We start from the raw sequence: 22,089 nt of genomic DNA, 5'->3' as shown, positions 1-22,089 counted from the left end.
TTTCTGTTCAAGTAAAAACATGCCAGAGTCTTTTTTTGATTGAACAAGCAAAGCAATTTATTTACAAACATACACAGGAAATAAGAGTTGCCCACCAGTCTTTCCTCACAGAGTCTTCAGTGTGCATCTCATAGCGAACTCTTTGGGCTTGCAAACAGAAATAAGCTCAGCATTTGTTTACCTTTAATCACCATGCTTTTCTCATTACAATTTGTTTTGATATTGTGATCATTTTAACTCATATCGTCAATACTTGGCGCAGCATGAAATACCTTTTTCCTCAATACTCTGTGGTATTTTGTTAAACAATTTTAAGGTAATATAAAGAAGCTGAAATCAACTTGAGATACATGCCGAATGAATGTAACTATACTATAATTAGTTAGATTATTTGTTGTTTCTAAAACGTTATTTCCAAATCAACAAACTCTGATTCGAGTGATATGAAAATGTTGGATCCCTCATTGATTCCAGTCAGGATCTTATTAAGATTTCCCTCCGCCTCAGAGATCAGGAATCAGGACAAATAAAGTGTCCTTGAAGCCTGAAGTACACTTCAGCAGGACGGAGGATTACTTGCACAGGGTTTCAGTCCAGGTAAAGTAATTTACTCTCAATACCAGAGCACCATGTGGCCAATCTGCTGCTAATCCTGATCACTGTTTAATGGCATTTTTGCACTCATGAACACCTCTTCAAACCTGCCTTCCTGACCCCGTTATAGCACTGTAAATGTGCTAGCAATATACTCTAACATAGAGCACAGGAAACTCAACACTGATAAAAGTGGGTCTTGTCTCATTAAGTCCAATTTGATATAAAATGAATGGAATGGTAGAAAATGAAAGGAATGGTAGAAAATGAAAGGAATGGTAGAAAATCAATGGAATACTTCAGTGAAAATAGGAAGTCCCATCTTGTCTGCAAGGACCTGTATGCAAACAATCAATACTTTTCGTGCAGATAGAAAATGGTGAACAATCCATAAGAGATAAATAATCCAAAACATTATTTCAAATGACTTGTGAGTGGTGTTTATGAACACAGCTTATTTTCCAGGGTTAGTTCAAGCTCATTAAAACTGTCTCTCTTCCCTCTATGTCTCGCAATATTAAAAAAGTGCACTTGATGATGATGATTACTTGCGAAAAACACGAGTCACTCGGAGGAAGTCCAGCCAAAACCAGCCGCTTAAAAAGGCTTTTGTTTAGATTTTATGCAAGTCAAGAGGCAACCAATCATACCGGAGTTTACATGGAGAAGATTAATGAAAAGAGATGATCAAATGTTACAATCATTGGTTGCTTTAACTGTCAAAAATGTCCCCATCAGATTCAAACAAAAAAGGCTCTCTTAATCAACAAGAGAGCTTTGAAATATACTAAGTGAATATGAAGACGTTAAAACATGCAAACAACCTGTTTGCAGACGGTTGAACCATTTCTGTCAGAAGTCTGTGTGGTGAAGATGAATAAAGTCAAACAAGGGAGGAACGTTTTAGAAAATGTGTCCCTTTGGCTGATTTCAGATCTCCTGAGAGGGAGGAGAGTTGTCGGCTGCAGGTGAGTGACAGCCGGCTGAACCTCGGAGCCGTTAGACGTGGCAAAGAGAGAGGATGGAGGATGGGGGATGGATACCGTGGGAAGCAGAGGATCAGAAGGAGCTGGGCGTCCTCCTGATGGTTCACTAATGCTAGGAGGTCTGCAGCAGGCGTCTGTAGTGAGGCATGATCTCGTTTTCTGGCAGCTGCAGGTTGAACTCCAACGCCACCAGCACCGGGAACTCGAAGGCTATCAGCTCTCTGCGGTTCACTCTGAACCTCTCTTCCAGTTTCTGCCAGAGAAAAAGAGAGTTAAATAATAGATATACAATGCTGCATTTCTAATAGCGTCTATATACTACACCCACAGCATTCCATGACTACAGTTGACTACAGTTTCAGACTACAGTTTAAATAAATAGACAATATAAGCTGGTTGTGTTGGCCATTGTAAAGCACTGACTTAAAGGGGAACACATCTGCCACTATAAAAGCTTTCTTCCAAATAAGGGATTTTACAGATGAAACACTGTTTACAATTCATAAGAAGTACTACTCAGCCTGTGGGGAAAACACTATTTTTCATGTCTTTTGATGTTATGAAAGGAGCTTTCTAGATTCAAAATAACTCCGTGTTTCAAGGTTAGCTCAGGTGCTCCCTGAGACTTGAGAAAAACTGTGATTTAAACTAGAGGTAGCCTAAAGGGAATTTCAGTTTTAACTTTTTTAAGATTAGAGACACTTCTGTTTTTTCTTAGATGCAGGCCTGCTGTGGATTCTGGTTCACTGATTGGTTCAGCTACATTTCTGAGTAGATTCTCCGTTAAAGATAGGGATAGGGATCTTTTTAGAGAGGATGACGGTAGAGCAATAACAGAACAAAGGTTTCAGATCCAGCGAGTCTCGAGACAAAAAAGGCAGCCCTCCAATTATGGGATTTGAAAGACACCCTATTAGCAACATCAGAACAAGCGTTTACGTAAAAACATGACCAAACTCTGAAGGTCAGCTTTGATGGTATTAAAAGGTTATGTCAACACTTAATCCTCTTATTTCTGACTGAGACTGCAATACTTATTTTCGCCTGACTGTCAATTTGTTCTCATCATTTTAATGCATTATGGCTTAACTTTGTCCCATCTACTTGTCCTATCAACAAATAAAAAACCATGTGACCTCTATAACAGTTTTTTGTGATCTGGAAGCAATTTCTTCAGTCTTATATTTGAGTGTTGAAACCTGACAATTAAAAAGTCAGTCTCCGGTAACCTTCACATATCCCTTGTGGTATCTAGTCCATGTTTTTGATTAATCAGCTGTTGAAACGTCTGCCACCAGTGGAAAAATCAATTTCCACTGCAGACAATTTTCACCCTTTTTGACCTGTGATTTTGAAAATGAGAATTTGAGTGATGTGAATATTAAACCTGGTGCAACATAAGGAAAAATTGAAAATTAAAAAAATGATGAGTTAGCAAAGGAACTTACGTCTATCAGGTGCTTGACCTCGTGTTTCTTGAGATCGCCGCCAATCTTGGCCGCCAGTAGGACACAAGCTCCAGCACACAGTTTACGATTCTGCTTGTTCAGTTTGCCGTGAAGCACCAGTTTCTCAAAGTAGACAAAAGCCATGGCCACCGTTGGTTCCTCATAACCACATTCATCCTGGGCCAACTTTTTTATCTCCCTTTTCAAGCTGCAGGGAGGAGATAAAAGGTGGAGATGGAGAAAAAAAGAGAAGCCAATCAATAAGTTGATACAGAAAGCGTAATTAGACAGTGTGAAGTTGACTTTTGATTGTGTTCTGGTTTTATGTTTCAGTATTTGTAAGCAACTGTGACTGAAAGAATATTGCTTTTATTTAACTTTTTTATGGTTATTTCTTTCTTTTTTTTTTAAAGAAGGGGCAGGTAAAATAAGATGTTTTTCTCCCTGCTCCTTTCCACCATGCACTATAAATAATGTTTAAAAAACAGTATAAGTGTACATGTTTTTGCTGTAGGTGCCATAATGCTACTTAGCCCAAATTCATTATTTGTATTATTATTATTTGTTTACGTCACTTTTATTTGTTTGTTGAGCACTTCCAGTAATTGTCACATGGCTGTGGTTTGTCTATATAAGTCACCTGTTTCATGTCGAGTGCGGATGACAGAGGGTGAGCTTGTGCTGTCCTTTTTACTGTTGACCGTTTTGTCCATAGTTACTGTGTTTTGATTTTGTTTATTAAATATCCTAAAACTAACTTGCTTCAGTAAGGACTTTCTCTTCGAAAACGCGTCACAGTTTATAGCCAAGCTTAGCCTCTCGGCGACTCAAACTGAACTGGAAATTGAGCCGCCACAACTGCCATGTGTGGAATAAACAAATAAATAAAAAATAAATATAAAAGGAAAGGAAAAATAACAGGGCATTGTAGAGTTAAACACTTAATATGACACATGTTATGCATTTCTGTAGGTTTTTACCTCCTAATCTTGCTGAGGGTAAGCCTTATGTGGGGGAACTTCTCCTTGAAGGTTTCGTTCATGTCCTTCTTGAGGTCAGAGGGTTTGACGTATTCAATGACCGTAGTCTGAAAAGAAAAACCAGAGGTGGTGTCACGATGACCACGCGTTCAGCACTGAGTGACTGGATCCTCACACACTAGTGTTGGATTCCACAATAAGAGCTGGTGTTACCCGTGTCACTTTAAAGATACGTCTGCTGATACTCTATATCTTTCTTCACAAATCCAGTGAAAAGACCAGAGCCAACAACGAACCGATCCCACTAACACACATCCCACTGTGTGAATCCAAAGCCTGATGTATCACGTCTTCTTCTGTGACATAGAGCGCCATTGTTGTCCAAACACACCAATAAACCACACTGTTGCCGTGGGTGACATAATCCTTCACTACAATGAACATGGGCACTGTGGTGGATTTACCGTAAATACTACATGCGGTATCATGCTGCTGTAAACACTCATTAGCACACCAAATATGTATCAATCCGCCGTTGAAAACAGTCCTCAGCTAAATAATAATTTACTTCAGTGTCTCGGTGTTTAAGCAAATAACAGAGCTTTATGTGCGTCAAACTGAATGACGCACACAGTGAAGCGTTGAAGAATATTGAGATTGGCTGAAATATATTGTTGGTTTGGATCTTTTCAAAGGATTTGCAGAGGATAAGAATAACACAGATTATCGCCTGCCTCTTCCTGTGGGCACAAGACATGCTTGATTGCTGACCAAAGCTTTCCATGCCTTCATCAGATTTCCAATAAACAAGCTTTGGTGCATGTTATAACATGAGTAGAAGGAGGGTGAGTCACATTTAAAGGAGTAGTTTGGATATTTTAAGTGGATCTTAAGTGGTACAGTACTACAGTATATTCCCTACAGTAGATAGCGGGTGGTAGGGCCACAGTGAGCGTATCAGAAAACTTATTTTGGCTAAAAAAGACAACCTAAACAAATCAATCACTTGAAGTGTACGCTTTATTTAGAATTGTTTCACCACTTTACCTTTGAGACAACTCTTTTAGACACTGAATTATATATGCACTCTTTTCATAGCCACCAGACTACATTGAAATGGTAATTTTACATCGAAAGAACACTGGATTCGCTGGTAGAGATAGTTTGTAACATCCAAATGATCCCCTTAAGACAGTAAAATGAGGGGCTGAGAGTTTATCTGCAACTTAAATTAAAGATGTTCTAGAGGGGGAAAAAAGCAAGAAGCCTAACTGCTAGATGTGCAGGATAATGCTGATTGATTATGACATGGGTCTTATTTCTGTCAACTAGGCCATCAATCCTCTTGGTAATAACAACAATCACCAATTTCATTCCTAAGATCTAGGAACATTATCTAAACCACTTCATTTGGCTTGTTTTATTTATTTATTTATTTACTTACCCTCACACATACATGCATACTGAAAGCCATTTTTTCACATGCCATCACAAGTATTACTGCAATAACATTTAACTGTATTGCACTTATGTTTTGTAGATTTATATCATCTTTAAAACTCAAGTTTAAAAACTAAATATTGGATTGTTCGGTAAGTGTTTCTTTAATAGCCAAACTTTGCTGTAGCAATGTCACTGAGTTTCCAGACTGAATACATTATCTTGTTGTAAAGCTAAAATGACTAGAAGTAAACTGTTTTGGTACCAGCTTAAAAAAATGTAAGACATTGCTTGCTTTCCTTGTCACATATACAAAGGTGCTAATAACATAACGATGACACTGTAGGCACCATATGAAGTGTGAAGAATCCACCCTGAACACCACGCTACTGATCATGAACCGTGATGGAGAACAAATGCCGATCGATGTTTGAAGCCGCGAGAAATGAAGCAAAGCTAAACACTGACTTTGCGTGACAGAAATAGTCCACTATGACCATGTTTTACACTTATGTCAACACATATAATTATTCCATGTTTTTACCCTGAGGATACTTTTACACTACACATATTACAAAGCGACAACAATGTTTTAAACACATTTCAAATGACTTAAGTGAGGCTTTCCTTGCTTTCTAATAATATTCCAGGTGATACACATTTCCTGAATTGAACACAGAGCCTAAAAACTATTGTTATGCATAGTTTGAAAGTGCAGTTAGAGAGTCGTGCTCTTTAAGTAGCCTGTGCTCAACCAGCAGAATACTGATGTAATGGTTCGGTTCCTTTAGTAAACACAAAAGCCATTGTTTGAGACGCTTGGTTTTGTAGTTGGAGGAAAAGGAGAAGAAAAAAACACATAGCCTGGCCTTGACTTAACATTTCAACTGTGTCAGTCCCTGTTGTGTACTCTGCCAGTCTGCGTAACAAAAACAGAGCCGAGGAAAGAATGAGGTGGGAGTCTAGTCAGGTTTTTTTCCCTGTTTCCCATCCACAATAAAACATCCGTTCTTTTCCGGAAAAGAGCGAGAGTGATTAGGGCTCAGATACAATCGCTACACTCACTGTTGCTCCGGTGGCTACTTAATATCTGCTGCTCACTATAGTAGAGGATAAAGCATTTCCATTCATTCAGGACCCTGGAGGTGGGAGAGAGTTTGGCCCAGTGACCTTGCTGATTAAAACTGAAACGTTCTCCTGGCTTCTTCTCAAAAACAGCTGATATAATTGAGTTTTTTTGAGAAACTGTTGAGGCAGACACATATTTCCGGTGTGTTATCTTTCCTGTTAGTGGTGGGAAAACTGAGCACAAACTGTCCTTAAGGACACAAATAACCATTGAAAAAAAACATTAACTTTGGGGTGTCCCGGGACATTTCACCAAAAACAGAGGTGGGTCTATTACAGGGAATTATGTCCTGAACAAAAATAACCTTTCCATTCTGGTCTCAAGAGGAAACTTTGCTGTAGTATTTGTTGTTCCTGGTGGTGGTAATGTGTTCTTAGACACAGTGAAGAGTGTTTTCTCACCATGTATGAGGGGAAGATGAGGACCCTCTTATGTTTTCCACAAGGCCACTGCGGGTCATCTAGCAGGTTGGGATCGTACTCACGAAATTCCCCCAAATCATTCCCTGATACAGGCACAAACACAACAACAAAGGTAGAGGCAGATGTCAGTCAAATAAACACTGGATAATGGAGAAAAAAACAATAGAGTGTGAGTCATACGCCACATTCATAATGGATGAGTCGAGTACTTGATGGACTGACCTGTGTCTACGCTGCTCTGGTTGCTGTTGGCTCGGCCCAAACTGAGGCTTCTATGGCTGGCGTTACGAGACGCAGAGAAGGACGAGGTGGAGTCGATGGTGTTTCTACGACCACCCAGCGCATTAGTGGGATACAGGAACTGGGTGTAGGACACAGTCTGCAGACACAGGGGAAGTTATTATTTCCAAAGGCCTAAACATTATATGCCCTTATTGTCCTCTTTTAATCTGAGGTGTTTTTCACAGCAGCATTTTGTCAAAGCAGGAGAAGCACAGGTTGTAAAAATAATATTAAAGGTTGGCTGGACTGGAACACACTAGGGCAGGGGTGTCAAACTCAAATACACAGTGGGCCAAAATTTAAAAAATCGGTACTAGTCGAGGGTTCAATGTTTATTGAATGAACTTATTGCACATATTAAACCTGGAACTAACTAAGCTTAAATTATTGCCTATAAAAACAACATTAAACATTAAATAATCAGTTGCATTCATTTCTTATGGCTCTATCTGCAGCTTTTCCGGAGTCATTTCTTATGATTGCATTTTTCCAACAGCTTCAAAAAAAATATTTCCCTCAAAGAAAAAACCAAACATGTCCTGTTGTCGCAAGAAACAAAGTGCAGAAGGAAACATCCATTGAAACTCAGTTTGCTGCTCTGTGATGCTAGTTTACTCTCATCTTGAGTGCAAGTTCATCAATGTTCGGGGTCAGGCTCTGAGCGGAGGAAATCCTCAGCATTGAGTGAAGGTGTGCGTGCAATATACCGGCGGGCCAGATCTAACAGTCATTAGAAATTATCCTACGGGCCGAAATTAAATCTACCAAGGGCCTGATTTGGCCCCCGGGCCTTGAGTTTGACACATGTGCACTAGGGGATTCAGGCTAAGAAATGTCCAAATGCTGCTTGAAAAAAAGCCTAGTTCAAGAATGCTAAGAACTGTGTTGAGGTCCTTTTAATATGAATCACAAATAAATATTCTTGGTTTGAAAGGCAATACTTGAAACAAACAGCTGTGTATTAAAAATGCAAATAATGTAGCTGAATACATTGCCTAGTATCATTCTAGGCTATATTTATAATTGGCCCTTTTTGATGTTTGTATTCCTTATGTGGATGTGCACAATATTCTCCTTTTAATAACATGTAGTGATTAATGATCATGTGTTTTCCATAAAGGAGCTAAAAAGCTATTTAGCTTTTCCATCACCTCTCAGTGCTGGCTCAGTTTAACTTTGTTTTTATCTAAAAAACTGAATGTGAGTACATCAAAACTGATGCTACTAATTATACTCTGAATTAAATGCAATTGTACTTGCAGTAGAACATTAAACACCTTAAAAATATGTTTTTTTACGGTGTGAATCAGATTTTCCTAAATGGTTACAGTAAGTTTAGCATATTTCAGCTCACCTTTCCATCGGCTCCTAGCTCCACTCCCTCCAGTCCGATCAGCATCTCCTTGGTGCCTCCTGATGGGTGCCGCTGACGCCCTCCTCCTTCCAGCTTCACATCCCTAATGAGCACAAGACCTTTAGATCTTTCACTGAACAAATAAACCTCACAGCTTCGTTTAACTCTCTTTCTCCACTTTCCTTAACCTTCTTACTGATGCCTGTTCTAGCCTACCTCCACATCTGTACCTGTTTCTAGCAGGCCAATGTCTTCAGAGTCAGCTGCTGCCTCATTAATGCTTAATATGCAGTACTGCTGTAAGAACTCTGCAGGAGGTCAAAGGCTCTGCTGGAGTAGAAAGCTGCTGGAGAATAAAGTGTGTCAGTGGAGCAAACAGTGGAGAGCCCACAACTGCACACATTTTATATGAGCTGAATATTTATTTGCATTTAATGTCTGCTGCTGAGACTGGGGTGAACTTGCAAAATTAAAACCATGGGGAAATAATAGTAAAATATACTAATTAAAGTAGACATTGGTTATCGACATGATTTAACATGCTATGTTATAACTTCACTTGATGATCACTTAAATTGTTTTCAAACTATATGGGCCAAAAAAGTCTCTTGGACTTGCTTTCACGTCAAAGCGAAAAGACAAGTGCGGACAAATATTACCTTGCATTTCTGTAATATTAACTTAAGCCTTTTTATAACCTAATATTCTTACATGACATTTCAAAATGTGAGCAGACAGCAGATATTAAATCGTAACAGTCTTGTTTTTCTACTCCTCCCTTATCTTCCCTAGCTCAGTCATGCTGTCGGTTAAAATTGTGTGCCCAGATAAATAGAAGAAATGACAGAGAGGGACTTCACATGACTCCCCCAGTGTTTTGATGACATGCGGAGCAAATCTGTTATAAATGAAAACAGTGTTATTTGGCAGACATGCACGTCAGGACACAATGTTGACAGATGCATCATAGACACAAAGATCCCCAGGCAGCAGACGTCCGACAGAAGAGTGGAGATTAAATAAAAAGGGGGAAACATACGAGACAGAAAGCTTTCTAGGAGAAGAGCTTTTCTAAGAGGCGATCCAGAAAATAATTTGTTTGTGCTTTAGTCTGCTGAAAGTAAGAAGAAATTAAAAGGAAATTACAAGAAAAGCCGACATTCATGGATAGGAATCACTGGCAAATACCTGAATGTTAGTAGTGTTATAATATATGCAAATTGTTCATAATGCCCTACAAAATTATTCTAAATCTAGGATAAAGCTAATTAAGCATTAATATTAACAATACTGAAAGTATCTTGACCCTTGCTGGCCACTTTACTACTGAATGCTTTACAACTCAAATAAACAGTTTAAAATTGGCTTGTAATAATATTCCACGGCAGTCCAAGTTTCACACATAACACTACTTTAAATGAGCATCAGTAGGTTATATTTTATTAATCCCTGTGAGGAATTTAGTCCTCTGCCTTTGACCCATCTAACTTTTTACCCAGTAAGCCAACTTTTCTACAATTCAATGCCAGGAGCATTACCTAACATGCATGTATTTTAGGGTCAGAAACTGATATGAGGAAGCCCATGCCAGCACTGGGGGAACATGCAGAGTCAGAAAAGCCACTTTGGACTCTAGTGGGGTTTGAATCCAGAACCTTATGGGTGTCAGGAGACAGTAACGCCCCATAAACAGACGACCAATCAACCAGTCTTAGTCTGCTACATTTCATGTTTTTATTTCTTTAATGGAATAGTTTGAGATCTTGGAAAAGCATACCTATTTGCTTTCTTACTGACAATTGGATTAAAAGATGAATACTCACAAATCTCATAGCCATAGCATGTTAGATGCTAATATCTGTTAGCATATTTCAGCATTAAGACTTAAAACAGGGGGAAAACAGCTAGCCTGGCTTTTTTTGTTAAGAGCAGTAACTTAACTTAATCATTGTGAAAGAAGTCACTTCGACCGTCCATAATAATCCCCCATTTACTTCCTCAAACAAAACCAAAGCTAAGCTAGTTATTGCCCCCTGCTTCCAGTATGCATGTTAAACTCAGCAAGCCATATCCTGGCAGTAGTCTCATATTTAACAGACAGATACAGGAATGTTAATCTTTTCATCTAACCTTTGGCAAGAAAGCAAATGAGGGTTTCCCGAAATGTCATTCCTCTGTATTCAATTATTTAATGTTGGAACTGTAGGATAATTGTCTCCATGTTACATCCCCAAAAGTAGGGCTGAACTGCAAAATTGGCAATGTTGTACATGAGGCAGAAGTTAAAGACAGAGAGACAGAAGGAAACAACTACATGCGATCAGCAATTTTGGGCCCAGTCGTCTCATAAAATGTTGTTTTGCAGTTACAACACTTTAACTGAGGCAGCAAAAGCCTAACTGTTAACTGTCGATTAACAGCAATGAGCAGCCAGATGTGTATATTTGATAGCCCTGGAGGTTAATTAACCCCCGACCTGGCACTGATTGGCTGGCTTTAGGTAGATAGAGCTTTCTGTGCTCTTCACTTAGCACCGGTGTGGAGCTTTCCTTTCTGTGCATTGTTTTCACTGGTGTTTATATCTCCGATGTCACTTTCACTTCCTCCCAAACACACCGTTTCATGTGAACTGGAGGTCTAGGAGCCAAGGTCATACCAGAGCTATCCCCATGCAAGCCAGCCATAAAACACCTACAGTTAAGCGTATACGTTTTCTGGGTCAGCACTAATAAATGTAAACTCTTAAACAAGGCAAAATGTGTTAATTAAAAATCAAGCAGCGCTGGCAGCAGCAACTGCATCTGCCAGCCAAACGGTAATAAGACCAACGAACACATGAAAAACGTTTAAGAGCTATAGTTTCTAAATATAAGAAGAACAGTAACCTGCAAAAGGTGAGTCTAAAGAGCAAAGCCAGCAGCTGTTTTAACAGACAAAAATGGGTTGATTGAACAAAAAGGGAAGAATGGCTTAACGCCACCAGAGCCATTATGGGAAAAAGCAATACAAGCATTAAGCACAGGGCAACAACATAGTCTAGATATAAAGGAAATTACGCCTTTGAAGCCCATTTCAGCCCACTGTTTATTTATTTATCAGACATTAATGGCAAAATGCATCCACCAAAACCAACCCTTAGCCATGTATGCACCATTCAGAGGAGAGTACATCCACAGAAAAAGCGATGGGAGAAAAAAAAAAGGGAAAGAGGCGGCACAGGCCGGAGGAGGTTACAAAGTTCGGCATGCTGTAGGATACATACCCTGCTTGGCTACAATCTCGATATGGCAGGACAGAAAAAACACTATAGAAGGATCTTCTGCCACTGATTAGGACTATCCTATAAAAACAAAAATGTTAAAAAAAAGCTGATCAATATCTATCTGACAAGATCCACAGATTAAAGTTGGAGCGAGTGTGCAGTAAAAATTAGAATGAAGAGAAAGAGCTGCAAACTTCAGAGTGAGTGTGTGTTGGTTTGTAGAAATGTGGGACATGTAGCATGTAGTCAGTGGTTGAGGCAATCATGATGCATTTTTGTGTAAGATACCTTTAGTTAGCATATGCTATCTTTATATTAAACTGTGTTCTACTAGTGGAAACATTTATAAAGTCGAGACAGATAATTTCAAGTAAGATAATGTAAATTATTTGTTTTAATATCTGCAACTCACAGACACTATATGAATCTTACAACTGGATATAAATAACATGCGTGTTCTATATCTCAGTTAATAAACGAATAAGTTCTTCTTAAAAGTTTGGAAAATACTGCACAAAATTACTCTACATCCGATCATTGAAACGGGAGGAACTTAGAAATATACACTGTTTTCTAAACAAGAGATACTGTTGTTAAAACTATCTACACTACAAAAAAACAACAACGCGCTAGAACTACACTCACAAAACACCCTGGAAAAAAAGCTAACCGAATTAGATTTAAAATCCAAAGAATGTGACAATGATGACATTGACCACAGCTGTAAACACTTTCCGTGTCTCCTGACCTTGATTAAACAACAATTTGTCCTTGGGTTACTATAAGCAAACCCAGTAACACACCTATGCCATTTAATTTAGATTCAGAGATGTGCTGCAAGCTAATGTAACCTGCTGTGACACAATGATATGTGATTTATCTTGTGATTTCACAATCTTAACAGTGAATAAATGAAGTTTAAAATCTGAATATACTGTGTGAATGGACAGGTTCCTCAATCGACTGCCTTTTATTTATGAGTCAGAATGACATGAAGTGAATGGAGATGGCCTGCTTGCCTACGATGTGGCTGTAATGTGAGAAACATCCAAACTGCAGTTCATTGACTGGGGCAGCCTGCCATTATCCACTGAGGACTTGTATTGACTAAACGGATAGCGTTGTTTGCCTTCATACCTTCCATTGCGCATATCATGTTGCCTCATGTTCTTTATGAAGTGGATCTTCTTAAAGCTCTTTGGTCGGGGTGAACCCGATAGGGTCCGGCATCTAAAATGTTAAACAAACACAAAACATCAGGACCTCAAAACACAGAGACACTGTGCCAGTGACTGGGATATATTACAGTGAGCAGCAGTGGACAAGGTAATGGTATTTCTGTGCAGTGTATTACCTGCGAAGAGGAGCGTTCTCCTCAATGTCCTCTAGCGTTTCAAGCGAAGAGCGTTGAGAGATGAGTCTTCGTCTGGAAACAGACAGACAAAGGGAAGGTTTAAAGTCAGGGGGATATGAAGAAACATCATCACACCAAACACTGGACCAATTGTTCTAATGCAAAAAAACAGCTTTTAGAAAAAAATACATTTGGCAAAGATAATGTTGATAAAACCTTATTGTGATCTTTTTTGACAGGCAAATGGACACTTGGCCCATTGGAAAGCAATTGCATTAGAAGGCACAACACTTAATCAAATTATTTTCCACAGCAAAGCAATAACAAAAAATGCAAGAATAGATCTCGAAAATCAATTCAATTTTTCTTACACAATAAATTCAGCCTAGCTTTTAGAATAAAACAGGGTATTAGCAGACACAAACACTCTAGGGAGCTTAAACCCAAATCTCCTTTTTACCTTTTTGTGTAAAGCAATGGAAAGTGAAAAAAGCCATCGTCCAGCACATTACACAACTAGTGAAAATGTGATATGATGCACTTTGTGAGTTAAAAGGTTACAGCCACATTTCGGTTAGCATTCAATCATTGTTGAGGTTCTTCACAAGGACATGGAAAACTAAATATGTGTGGTCACTGAGGGCCTTTGAGCAAAAGGTCAAACAAAGTAGTTCAATTATGATATGCCTCCGTCTGTTCTGTTATTATTTTACAAAAGCCAGTCTTGGACGGTTTAGTTGGGACCATCCATCGACAGCACTGTGTGCCTGTGTGGTCAATCATCACTCCTCAATCTTACGTTCATCACAGAGGTTTTTCCAGTGTCAGAGCTGCTAAGAGGATAAGGCTCGGCCAGCACTTTGTGTAACACATGTTGTCACACATGGCCTTTATTTCACACTAGTTTCATGACTCAACAGGCTTATTTTGCAGAAACACTTTTATATGATCTGCTGCCAAAAACAAACCCACATGTGACAGCTAAGTATGCCTGAGCTGTCCCAAAATTAGGTTGTAATTCTATATTCAGCCCCAGAATAACAACATAATCCAACCCATTAATCAGCTTACAAAGTGGCCACATTTAAAGGCAATAGAAATTAACAAATTAGTGGTCAAATAACTAAATCGTGACATCTTCCCAACGGGAGATCTGTCAATAATAAATACATTTGCAGCAGGGTTGGAAAAGCCAAGTAAGAGTCTAAACATATGTCTGTTCACAACATGCATTGCATACTGGAGATCATCTTGGTGTGTGCAATCCTTTTCATAATTTACAAGTGGTGTAATGCTATGGCCATGAACGATAACAGAAGCTGATGACCCTTCCCTTCCTCTTTAAACAGCATCTCAGCCAAAGGAGGAGAAAGACAGCGGAGTGTTAAGCAGAGTGGCTGGTTAATAAACAACAGATCATGAGGACAGATTAACAAAAGATGACTCCAGCCTTGAGGATCTCCCAGGGTTTAAACCAACACAAGCTAAGTGAACAGTGTATGCTGGAGGAGAGGGGCTGAGATAAGTGTTTACATGACGAAACACACCGAGCAGACGAGTAGCCGGGAGCCATTATACTGGCTAACCTTCTGCACTGTATATTATGACCCCTATAATCATAAACTGGAAGGGGGAACATTAAGCTCTGATAAAAGGCATGGACAGTCCACTTGAATATAATGAAGGGGTTGTGACCTTTGCTTAAAAGTCAGATAAGTGCTTTCATGTGATTTATGGTCTTAGATCTCCCTTCTGATGGAGCAGATAGCTTGGCTGGATAAAGATCTGACGACACAGATAGTCTAATGGCGCATTTCCACTACAGGGCCTCGCTCGGCCTCGCTCGGCATGGCTAGGCCTCGTTAGGACTGGCTCACTTTATGCTGCGTTTCCATTACAGTTTAGTAGCTGGGGCAGTAACTATAGTAACACAGTGTAGGCGGAGCCGTGACGTCATCTTCAATGAGAACCACAGAAAAACAACATCAGCTGTTAGCTGTTAGCACTCAAGCTCACAGCTCCTCATATCTGTTCAGAAACTAGACAAAAGTTAAACAAGTACAAACCACAGACTGTCTGTGTCATGGTGAATACAGTCGCTGGTTTATTTATGTCTGTATAGGCCGTTGTTGTGAGTGTGGACGGTCGGAGCATATACAACGTTAGCTTAGCAGATCTCCATTTAGAAAACACGCATTTTAAAAGGGTTTTTCGCCCGCCGTCTGTCTGCAGACTTGTCAAAGCATTAATTCATGGTTTTTACTAACCGGTATCAGTATGTTGTTACTTCTGCATCATTTTGAAACGTGTATTACAATTAAATCACGGTCAAATATGTTCATCTTGTTGTAGTTGTAGCCCCCTTGCCAGCAATTCTCTCTCTAGTTTAGCATACTCAGCCCGACTCAGCCTGGTTGTTGGCCCGGAAAGAACCTCAATTTAATGGGGTCAGAAAAACTGTGAAATAGTACCCGCTAGCCGGAACTACGCCAAGTGGAAACGCAACCAAAAACGGGCCGGGCGCCGCGCTGTAGTGGAAATGCGCCATAAGAGGACTTGACTTCTAGGTTCCTCGTGACGGCGTGACACTTCAACCCTGAAACTTCTGGAATAATTCAAGTCATAGGAAAATAGTTATGTCATGTTTCTGTATATTGATATGTTTAAAACCAAAACCTTGGGGTGAAACATGATACTTTTAATATCTTACTCATACACTTACTCAAAAAATAGTTTTGTAACCTGTAATCATTCCTTTTGTTCATACCTTCCATACAAGCCTTAAAGCGATCACTCCTAAGTGTGAATAGAGAATAGGACATAAACTACAGCTCTTGTTCTGCATCTTAAATAACGCTGTTGGCAGTATAAGACATTAGAGGTCTGATTTAGACAAATTAAGTTAGTTATGGCCTTTCATAGTGCTTTGAAAAAGTGCTCAATGTCTCTAACTTTGACTGCTGAAGCCACACACAACTTAGCAAAGAAGGAATGTACACTGGATTTCTCCCATCTCTTACGGTGATAACTTAACAGCTTGTCAATCCTAAAGAAATTACTAAAGCGGCTAATATCTCTGAACCTTCATACAGGCATGAGTATTGCATTAAGATTGACAGAAACAGAAAAATCCAAACCTGTCATTTAACTCGGCAAAGAGTGTTACACTGTGTGCCCAAGAATAAATGACCTCTTATTGAAGCCATCTGTTTCCATTCTGTGTGACGTTTTGTAATTTCTTTCCAAGCCAATTTTTTGTGAATTGTTACTGATCTTCAAAAAAATCATTCATCAGTTAGCCAAGGGGCATGTTTCCAGTTCAGGAGGACACAGCTGAACCATGAGGAGTTTGATCCAGGCATCCACTGTGGCTCAACAGCAGCATTGGGATGTGTTTTTCATGCTAAATATGTTTTCCAGGCCTCTACAAATCCTAGAAACAATAACACTGGCCAGGCCACTCATTCACCTCAGATCCAACTCCTACAAACTATGGTTAGAACAGCCTGTTTCTACCCAGTTTGACATTAACGAGGCCTGGTCAGAAGCTTCAAAGAAACCTCAGTATAAATCAGTAGCAAAGGAGCAGCAAGCACACCATAGCATCTCAAACAATCCCTGCTATTGAAGCCTCAAGCGATTAAACTTAAGCATGTTTCATAAATGCAATCAATGCACTCCAACACAATGAAATCCTCCTGCAATGAGAGTGCTTCAAAAAGCCATTGATAATCCTACCCAGCAGTGCCATGCAATGAGCTATACAACTCAAGTGGACTATTTAGATGTGGAGATTAAACAGTTTTACACGTACGCCCTGTTGGCAGCGTGCCACAGGATATAGTCTTCCATTTGCCGGAGAGTCGCTGAGTGGAATTAAATGTAATGTTCTGGCCTTCTTCACACAAATACTGCCCGGGCGGGCAAACGGAAATGTGATTATTCTGATAAAGAAAAGCACAGCCGTTCAGCCTGTCTGACCTGCAAACACACCAGGAGTAGAAAAAAATGCATGGGCTAAAAGGAAGTTAAAGAAATGGGAACACAGGGTGAGAAACAAGCAATATTATGGACATCTTTCCTCAGGGGTTTTACTTTAAACTGCAAGACGAAAACATATGCTTGTTACTCAAGCATGTGTTACACTTCAAGTGGGTTTTTCAGTCAAGACATAAGGGGTTGTCTGAGTATTTGTTGACAGCACACACCAGAAAATTAAGCATTCTTTTATAATCCTGCCAACCATGACCTCAGCGAACAACAATCAACCTCCTAACCAAAAGTATGTGACCCAGTGGCACAAAACTCCACAGGACCATTATAATGGGTTACACTGCTTGTTTTCCAGCCACAGTCTCTGGAGTCTCATGAAAAAATAATCTCGGCACTACCTAACGGTTAACTAAAAGAGGCATGAGAAGACCTGGATGTGTCTTAAGGGGGAAAGAATGAAATGAGAATTGCTTAACACCTAAGGCAGACAAGACCAGATGGTAATAGAATGCTATATTTAAAATCTGCAGCTCTAAGCGTGTTAATTCATGATGGATGAAGGCTGAGGAGTGGAAGGAAAGCTGAATATGAAATCATCCATCATTTGCATGCGTTAGATTTTGATGAGGATATGGGCAAAAGCACTTTTGGCCTCAGAAAGTCTATTTTGGCAGCACATCAAAGGCTCTTCGACGTCCTGAATGGGAGCAGGACTGAGGGCTAAACGTCTGAGGGGAGAGTGTGTTTCTGAAGCCCCTGGGAGAGGAAGTAGAGGACAGAAAATACAGAGCGGAGAGCCAGGCTGCTTCTCAGAAAGCCTGGGCATCCTGCCTCTCCCAGCCAGGGACCTCTGGACACATTTCCACCAGCTGCCCTCAAAACAAAAAAACAGGCACTGTGCAGAGCGCTCGTCTGGTGGAATATGGCCACGTTCCATCAACAGGTTGCTTACATTGCAACATTAGAATACATTGTTTGTATATCCTCCAATTCATGTATTAACGGACTGAGCAATACAATGGCTGTGTAGAGACAATATGCAACACTTTGCTTAGGGCTAGGTGTTAAACCTAAATGCTCAGTTTGGTACCAACTGAAATGTGTCAGTAGCAGAAAATATTGAAAATGATGCAGTATTGTAGTACTGAAACTTTATAGGCATAGAATGTAAAAGGTTTATGAGTAAATCCATAATTGAGGCACAGCTGCTTGCGTTTAACATTTTTAAGTTTGGCTTCTTTTGTTGCACAAAACACTTTTTCAATTTAACATAAAACATAACTAAAAACTTTAAAGGCACTCGGACAATGCAGACGTCTGCTGAGGCCAAGAAGCCTTAAAAGGAAGGTAAATAAATATTATTCTGTGTGTCTGTCCTGTAATGTGGAGCCTCTCCAAAATTGAAAAGGCACTTCAATGTCCACCACGTTTCATTAAAAACAGGATGATAGTTCTTATGTGATTCTGCTTAGAATATATTTATAATGCTATTTGAAACCATTCATACCTATTTGAACCAAAAGTTAATTCTTTACCTTAGAAAACAGAACTTGACAGAGCAATCTCACAAAAAGGTCAATTTAGCATTTGTTCTGGAGCATTTTATCTTATCACATGATCTTTCTCAGCAGATAAAGTGTGCACAGCTGTCATAGAATTGTAGATCTTCACATTTCTATTGTTCTGAGCACTTGAGGATCTTTACTTTTACGCCAACGTTAACAGGAGGTCCTTTAAGAGCTCTGGAAAATGGAAATTCAAACATATTTATTTCCATGACAACTGGGCAAACACCATCTGCTGAGGAAGATGATCCAAAACAAAACAAAAACAGCAACTAAATTGTGGTGAAGCTACATAATGGATATATGGATATAACGGATTGTGCATTGGGAGGTATTTTTGCGGTCTCAGAAAAAAACTGCAAATGATTAATGGTGTCGTTAGTGTAATATAACCTAATTAGTGCACTTCTTTCAGTATGAAAAAGTACAAATTAATACATTCGGAAGCTGTTAGTTTGGCAGAGCAATTTCCATGAGGTCAGGAAGGAGAACTAAATGCTTGTTGAGTGTTTCACCACGAAAAAGATCTTCCTGAGAAAGTCTGCCAGCGACACCAGAGGAAGGAGAGGATTTGGGTAAGAGAGGTGCTCTGAATATTCTGACAGCGAGAGAACCATGAGACCAGTGAGTTACTGACAGCTGTCCTGCTGTGAGGTGAGACCCTCAAAAACTCTCCATGTGCCTACAGTGTTACAACAAATTAGATGGACAGGGCAAATAAAAGAAATCCACATGGAGCAGCAAGCCCTTGTTGTTTATGGAGATGAAGGGGTGTAGAATTACAGGATGTCAACATCACACTGAGGAGATGAAGGTAGCAGGTGTTTTATATGTTTTTGAAATTACATTCACTTATAATAATTTAAGGACTTTTAGAGCAGGTTTGCAATAGGAAAAAAAGAAACTGCTGAGTTCCCTCTCTTGGGAAACCAGGTTACTGCTCCACAGCTGTTGGACCTTTGATCACACTGCACATATCTGTCTTTATCCACACCTGCATGCAGTAAATAAACAAAGAGCTGGTCGTTGTATTACTGTATCCAGGCAGACTGCGTTGCTGAGAACCAACACTATCTTTCCAAAACCTAAAAGAAAAACAATTGCCCCAGTTCATTGATTCAGGGCCCTAGTAATGTGGTTGTGTGGAAACAAAACACAAACACTTACACTGGAAGTTCAAAATAAGTTGTGCATTATGTGTTTAATCTGAAGATCTACTAAAATGTAACATATATGAAACAAGAATAGTCTGTAGATGTAAACACAAAACTCCATTGGGTTTATCAGTGGTATCTTGTTGGAGCTAATAATCGACCTATGCAACATGATTGTGAAAACAAATGAAATGTGTCTGCACTGCAGGACTAAGTGAGTTCAACAATCGTGCATGGGGAGTGGGACTGATTGCTCCTATTCATTTATCATGATTCCTTTAGTGACATGGTTAGGTTTGTGTTTGCTTGCTATGATGACATCAATGCACAGCCTGACTGTGCAGATCCTGCAGACAAGCTCCCACCTTTGACATCCCTGTACTAAATGTTCTCAAACACCAGACATGGTTACCTTGATCTCTGCAGCTCTATCGCAGAGTTGGCTATCTGTCCGCCCTCCAGGTTGTAGTTCTGGGGGTTTTGCCTGGAGTATGGGGCAGGTAGGATTCCCTGAGTGTACGTCTGCAGCCTCCCTCTAGTCGACACTGGCACCGCGGAGAACGGCGAGCTGAAAGTGGAGGGCAGGAAAGCGTCACCCTCCGAGTCTGCACCCACCGGGTCAGCTGCGGGACCCGTCCCGAAACTACCCCGGCTGTTAGCTAACAGAGCCTGGTTTGCAAAAGCGAGCGCCTCGGCGGCCGTGGAGGCAGCCGCCGCAGCAGCCGCAGCCCCGTACGCCGTGCGCTCCGGAGAAACCAGGCTCTGACTAGTCCTAGCGTCAAGATAGTCCTCCTCCTCGTTCTGATTGTCTGCATCGTCTTGCACGGGTCGTCCATCCAGGGAAATGTTGCTGAGAAAGGACAACGCCGCTTGCCTCCTCCTCGGGTCTATGCGTTTCCGCGTATGCTCGATACTGGAGTGCTTGATCTGCAGCGTGGCTGTGGATGTGTTGCTGCTCGTGGCAGCCGCCATGGTCCGCTCCCTGTGGTCCGAGTCCCCGCAGCGAGCGATTTTACCAGGCCGACATTAATAAAGTGTTAATCGTGCTTGTGTTGGTGAATGGTAGTGGCCTGTCTTTTAAGTACATGCGCTTAACTGGGTGAAAACAGGGAGGTCACGTGTGTGCAGTATTGTGGCAGCACAGGAAAGATTTGGACCAATGGGCGATCAGGAATACATGTGTTTTTTTTCTCTACCTTTTCCTGACTGCTGAAAGCTCCACTGGCTCGTCTGACAGGGTATGCCAACATTACGCAAACATAAGTACGGTGTATGTAAGACCGGCGTCTGACCTGCATTATATTCATGCTTACTTTTCGCGTTTTTGATCAATTTGGAAAACCTCCTACTGTACAAAATAAACTTTCAAGCTTTTCTCATTTCAAATTTGACAGCATGCTGCATGGTGAATAACTTGCTTGTTGGTTTGTCAGTCCGCAGAACAAGGAGCAGTGGTTTGCACATTGATCACTGGGTGCTGACAGAACAGGGCCTGGCTGGCTCAGTTTGTTTTGGGAAAATAGATCATTTTCTGAACCGTACAAGTCAGCATCTCTGCAGCAATTGCGCCATCTTTCTGCTTGACATGCAATGCGTGTGCTGTTTTCCCCCAATAACCCCATTAAATATGCCATCTAGAGGTTTTTGGTTGACACAACCACAATAACTTATGCAAGGGCGCATTTAACTGGTTCGTACAACGTCCTGTGAACGTTGAGACCCCTCAGCCAAACCTGAAGTGCAAGACACCACAGCATTTCACTACAACATTTCACAAAACACAACAGCATTTCACAAAAATGCCGCAGCATTTCAGAAAACGCCACAGCATTTCACAAAATGCTACAGCATTTCAGAAAACGCTACAGCATTTCACAAAACACTACAGCATTTCACAAAACACTACAGCATTTCACAAAACACTACAGCATTTCAGAAAACACTACAGCATTTCACAAAACACTACAGCATTTCAGAAAACACTACAACATTTCACAAAACACAACAGCATTTCACAAAAATGCCGCAGCATTTCACAAAACGTCATGGCATTTCAGAAACGCCACAGCGTTTCAGAAAACGCTACAGCGTTTCAGAAAACGCTACAGCATTTCAGAAAACACCAC

The 22,089-nt window shown here is 40.3% G+C and overlaps 1 protein-coding gene across 2 annotated transcripts; it reads right to left on the bottom strand.

The window, feature by feature from the left end:
- Positions 1–30: 30 nt before the first annotated feature.
- cables1 (Cdk5 and Abl enzyme substrate 1) lies at positions 31–21,099 on the bottom strand. Of its 2 annotated transcripts, XM_034234739.1 has the most exons (10): positions 20,376–21,099; positions 13,252–13,323; positions 13,035–13,127; positions 11,898–11,975; positions 8,636–8,738; positions 7,222–7,378; positions 6,979–7,082; positions 4,009–4,115; positions 3,029–3,236; positions 31–1,833 (listed from the first exon to the last, which is right to left on the bottom strand). In XM_034234739.1, the coding sequence occupies exons 1-10, from the start codon at positions 20,933–20,935 to the stop codon at positions 1,693–1,695; spliced, it is 1,623 nt and encodes a 540-aa protein (XP_034090630.1). In that variant the 5' UTR covers positions 20,936–21,099; the 3' UTR covers positions 31–1,692. The 2 variants fall into 2 exon arrangements, with proteins under 2 accessions (XP_034090630.1, XP_034090631.1); XM_034234740.1 differs by lacking the exon at positions 11,898–11,975 and having other exon boundaries at positions 20,376–21,093.
- Positions 21,100–22,089: the final 990 nt, after the last annotated feature.

Source organism: Gymnodraco acuticeps, unplaced genomic scaffold (genome assembly GCF_902827175.1).
Source record: "Gymnodraco acuticeps unplaced genomic scaffold, fGymAcu1.1, whole genome shotgun sequence".
Lineage (NCBI taxonomy): Eukaryota > Metazoa > Chordata > Actinopteri > Perciformes > Bathydraconidae > Gymnodraco > Gymnodraco acuticeps.
Note: the sequence above shows the minus strand (reverse complement) of the source record. Positions and strands in the feature narration are given on the sequence as shown.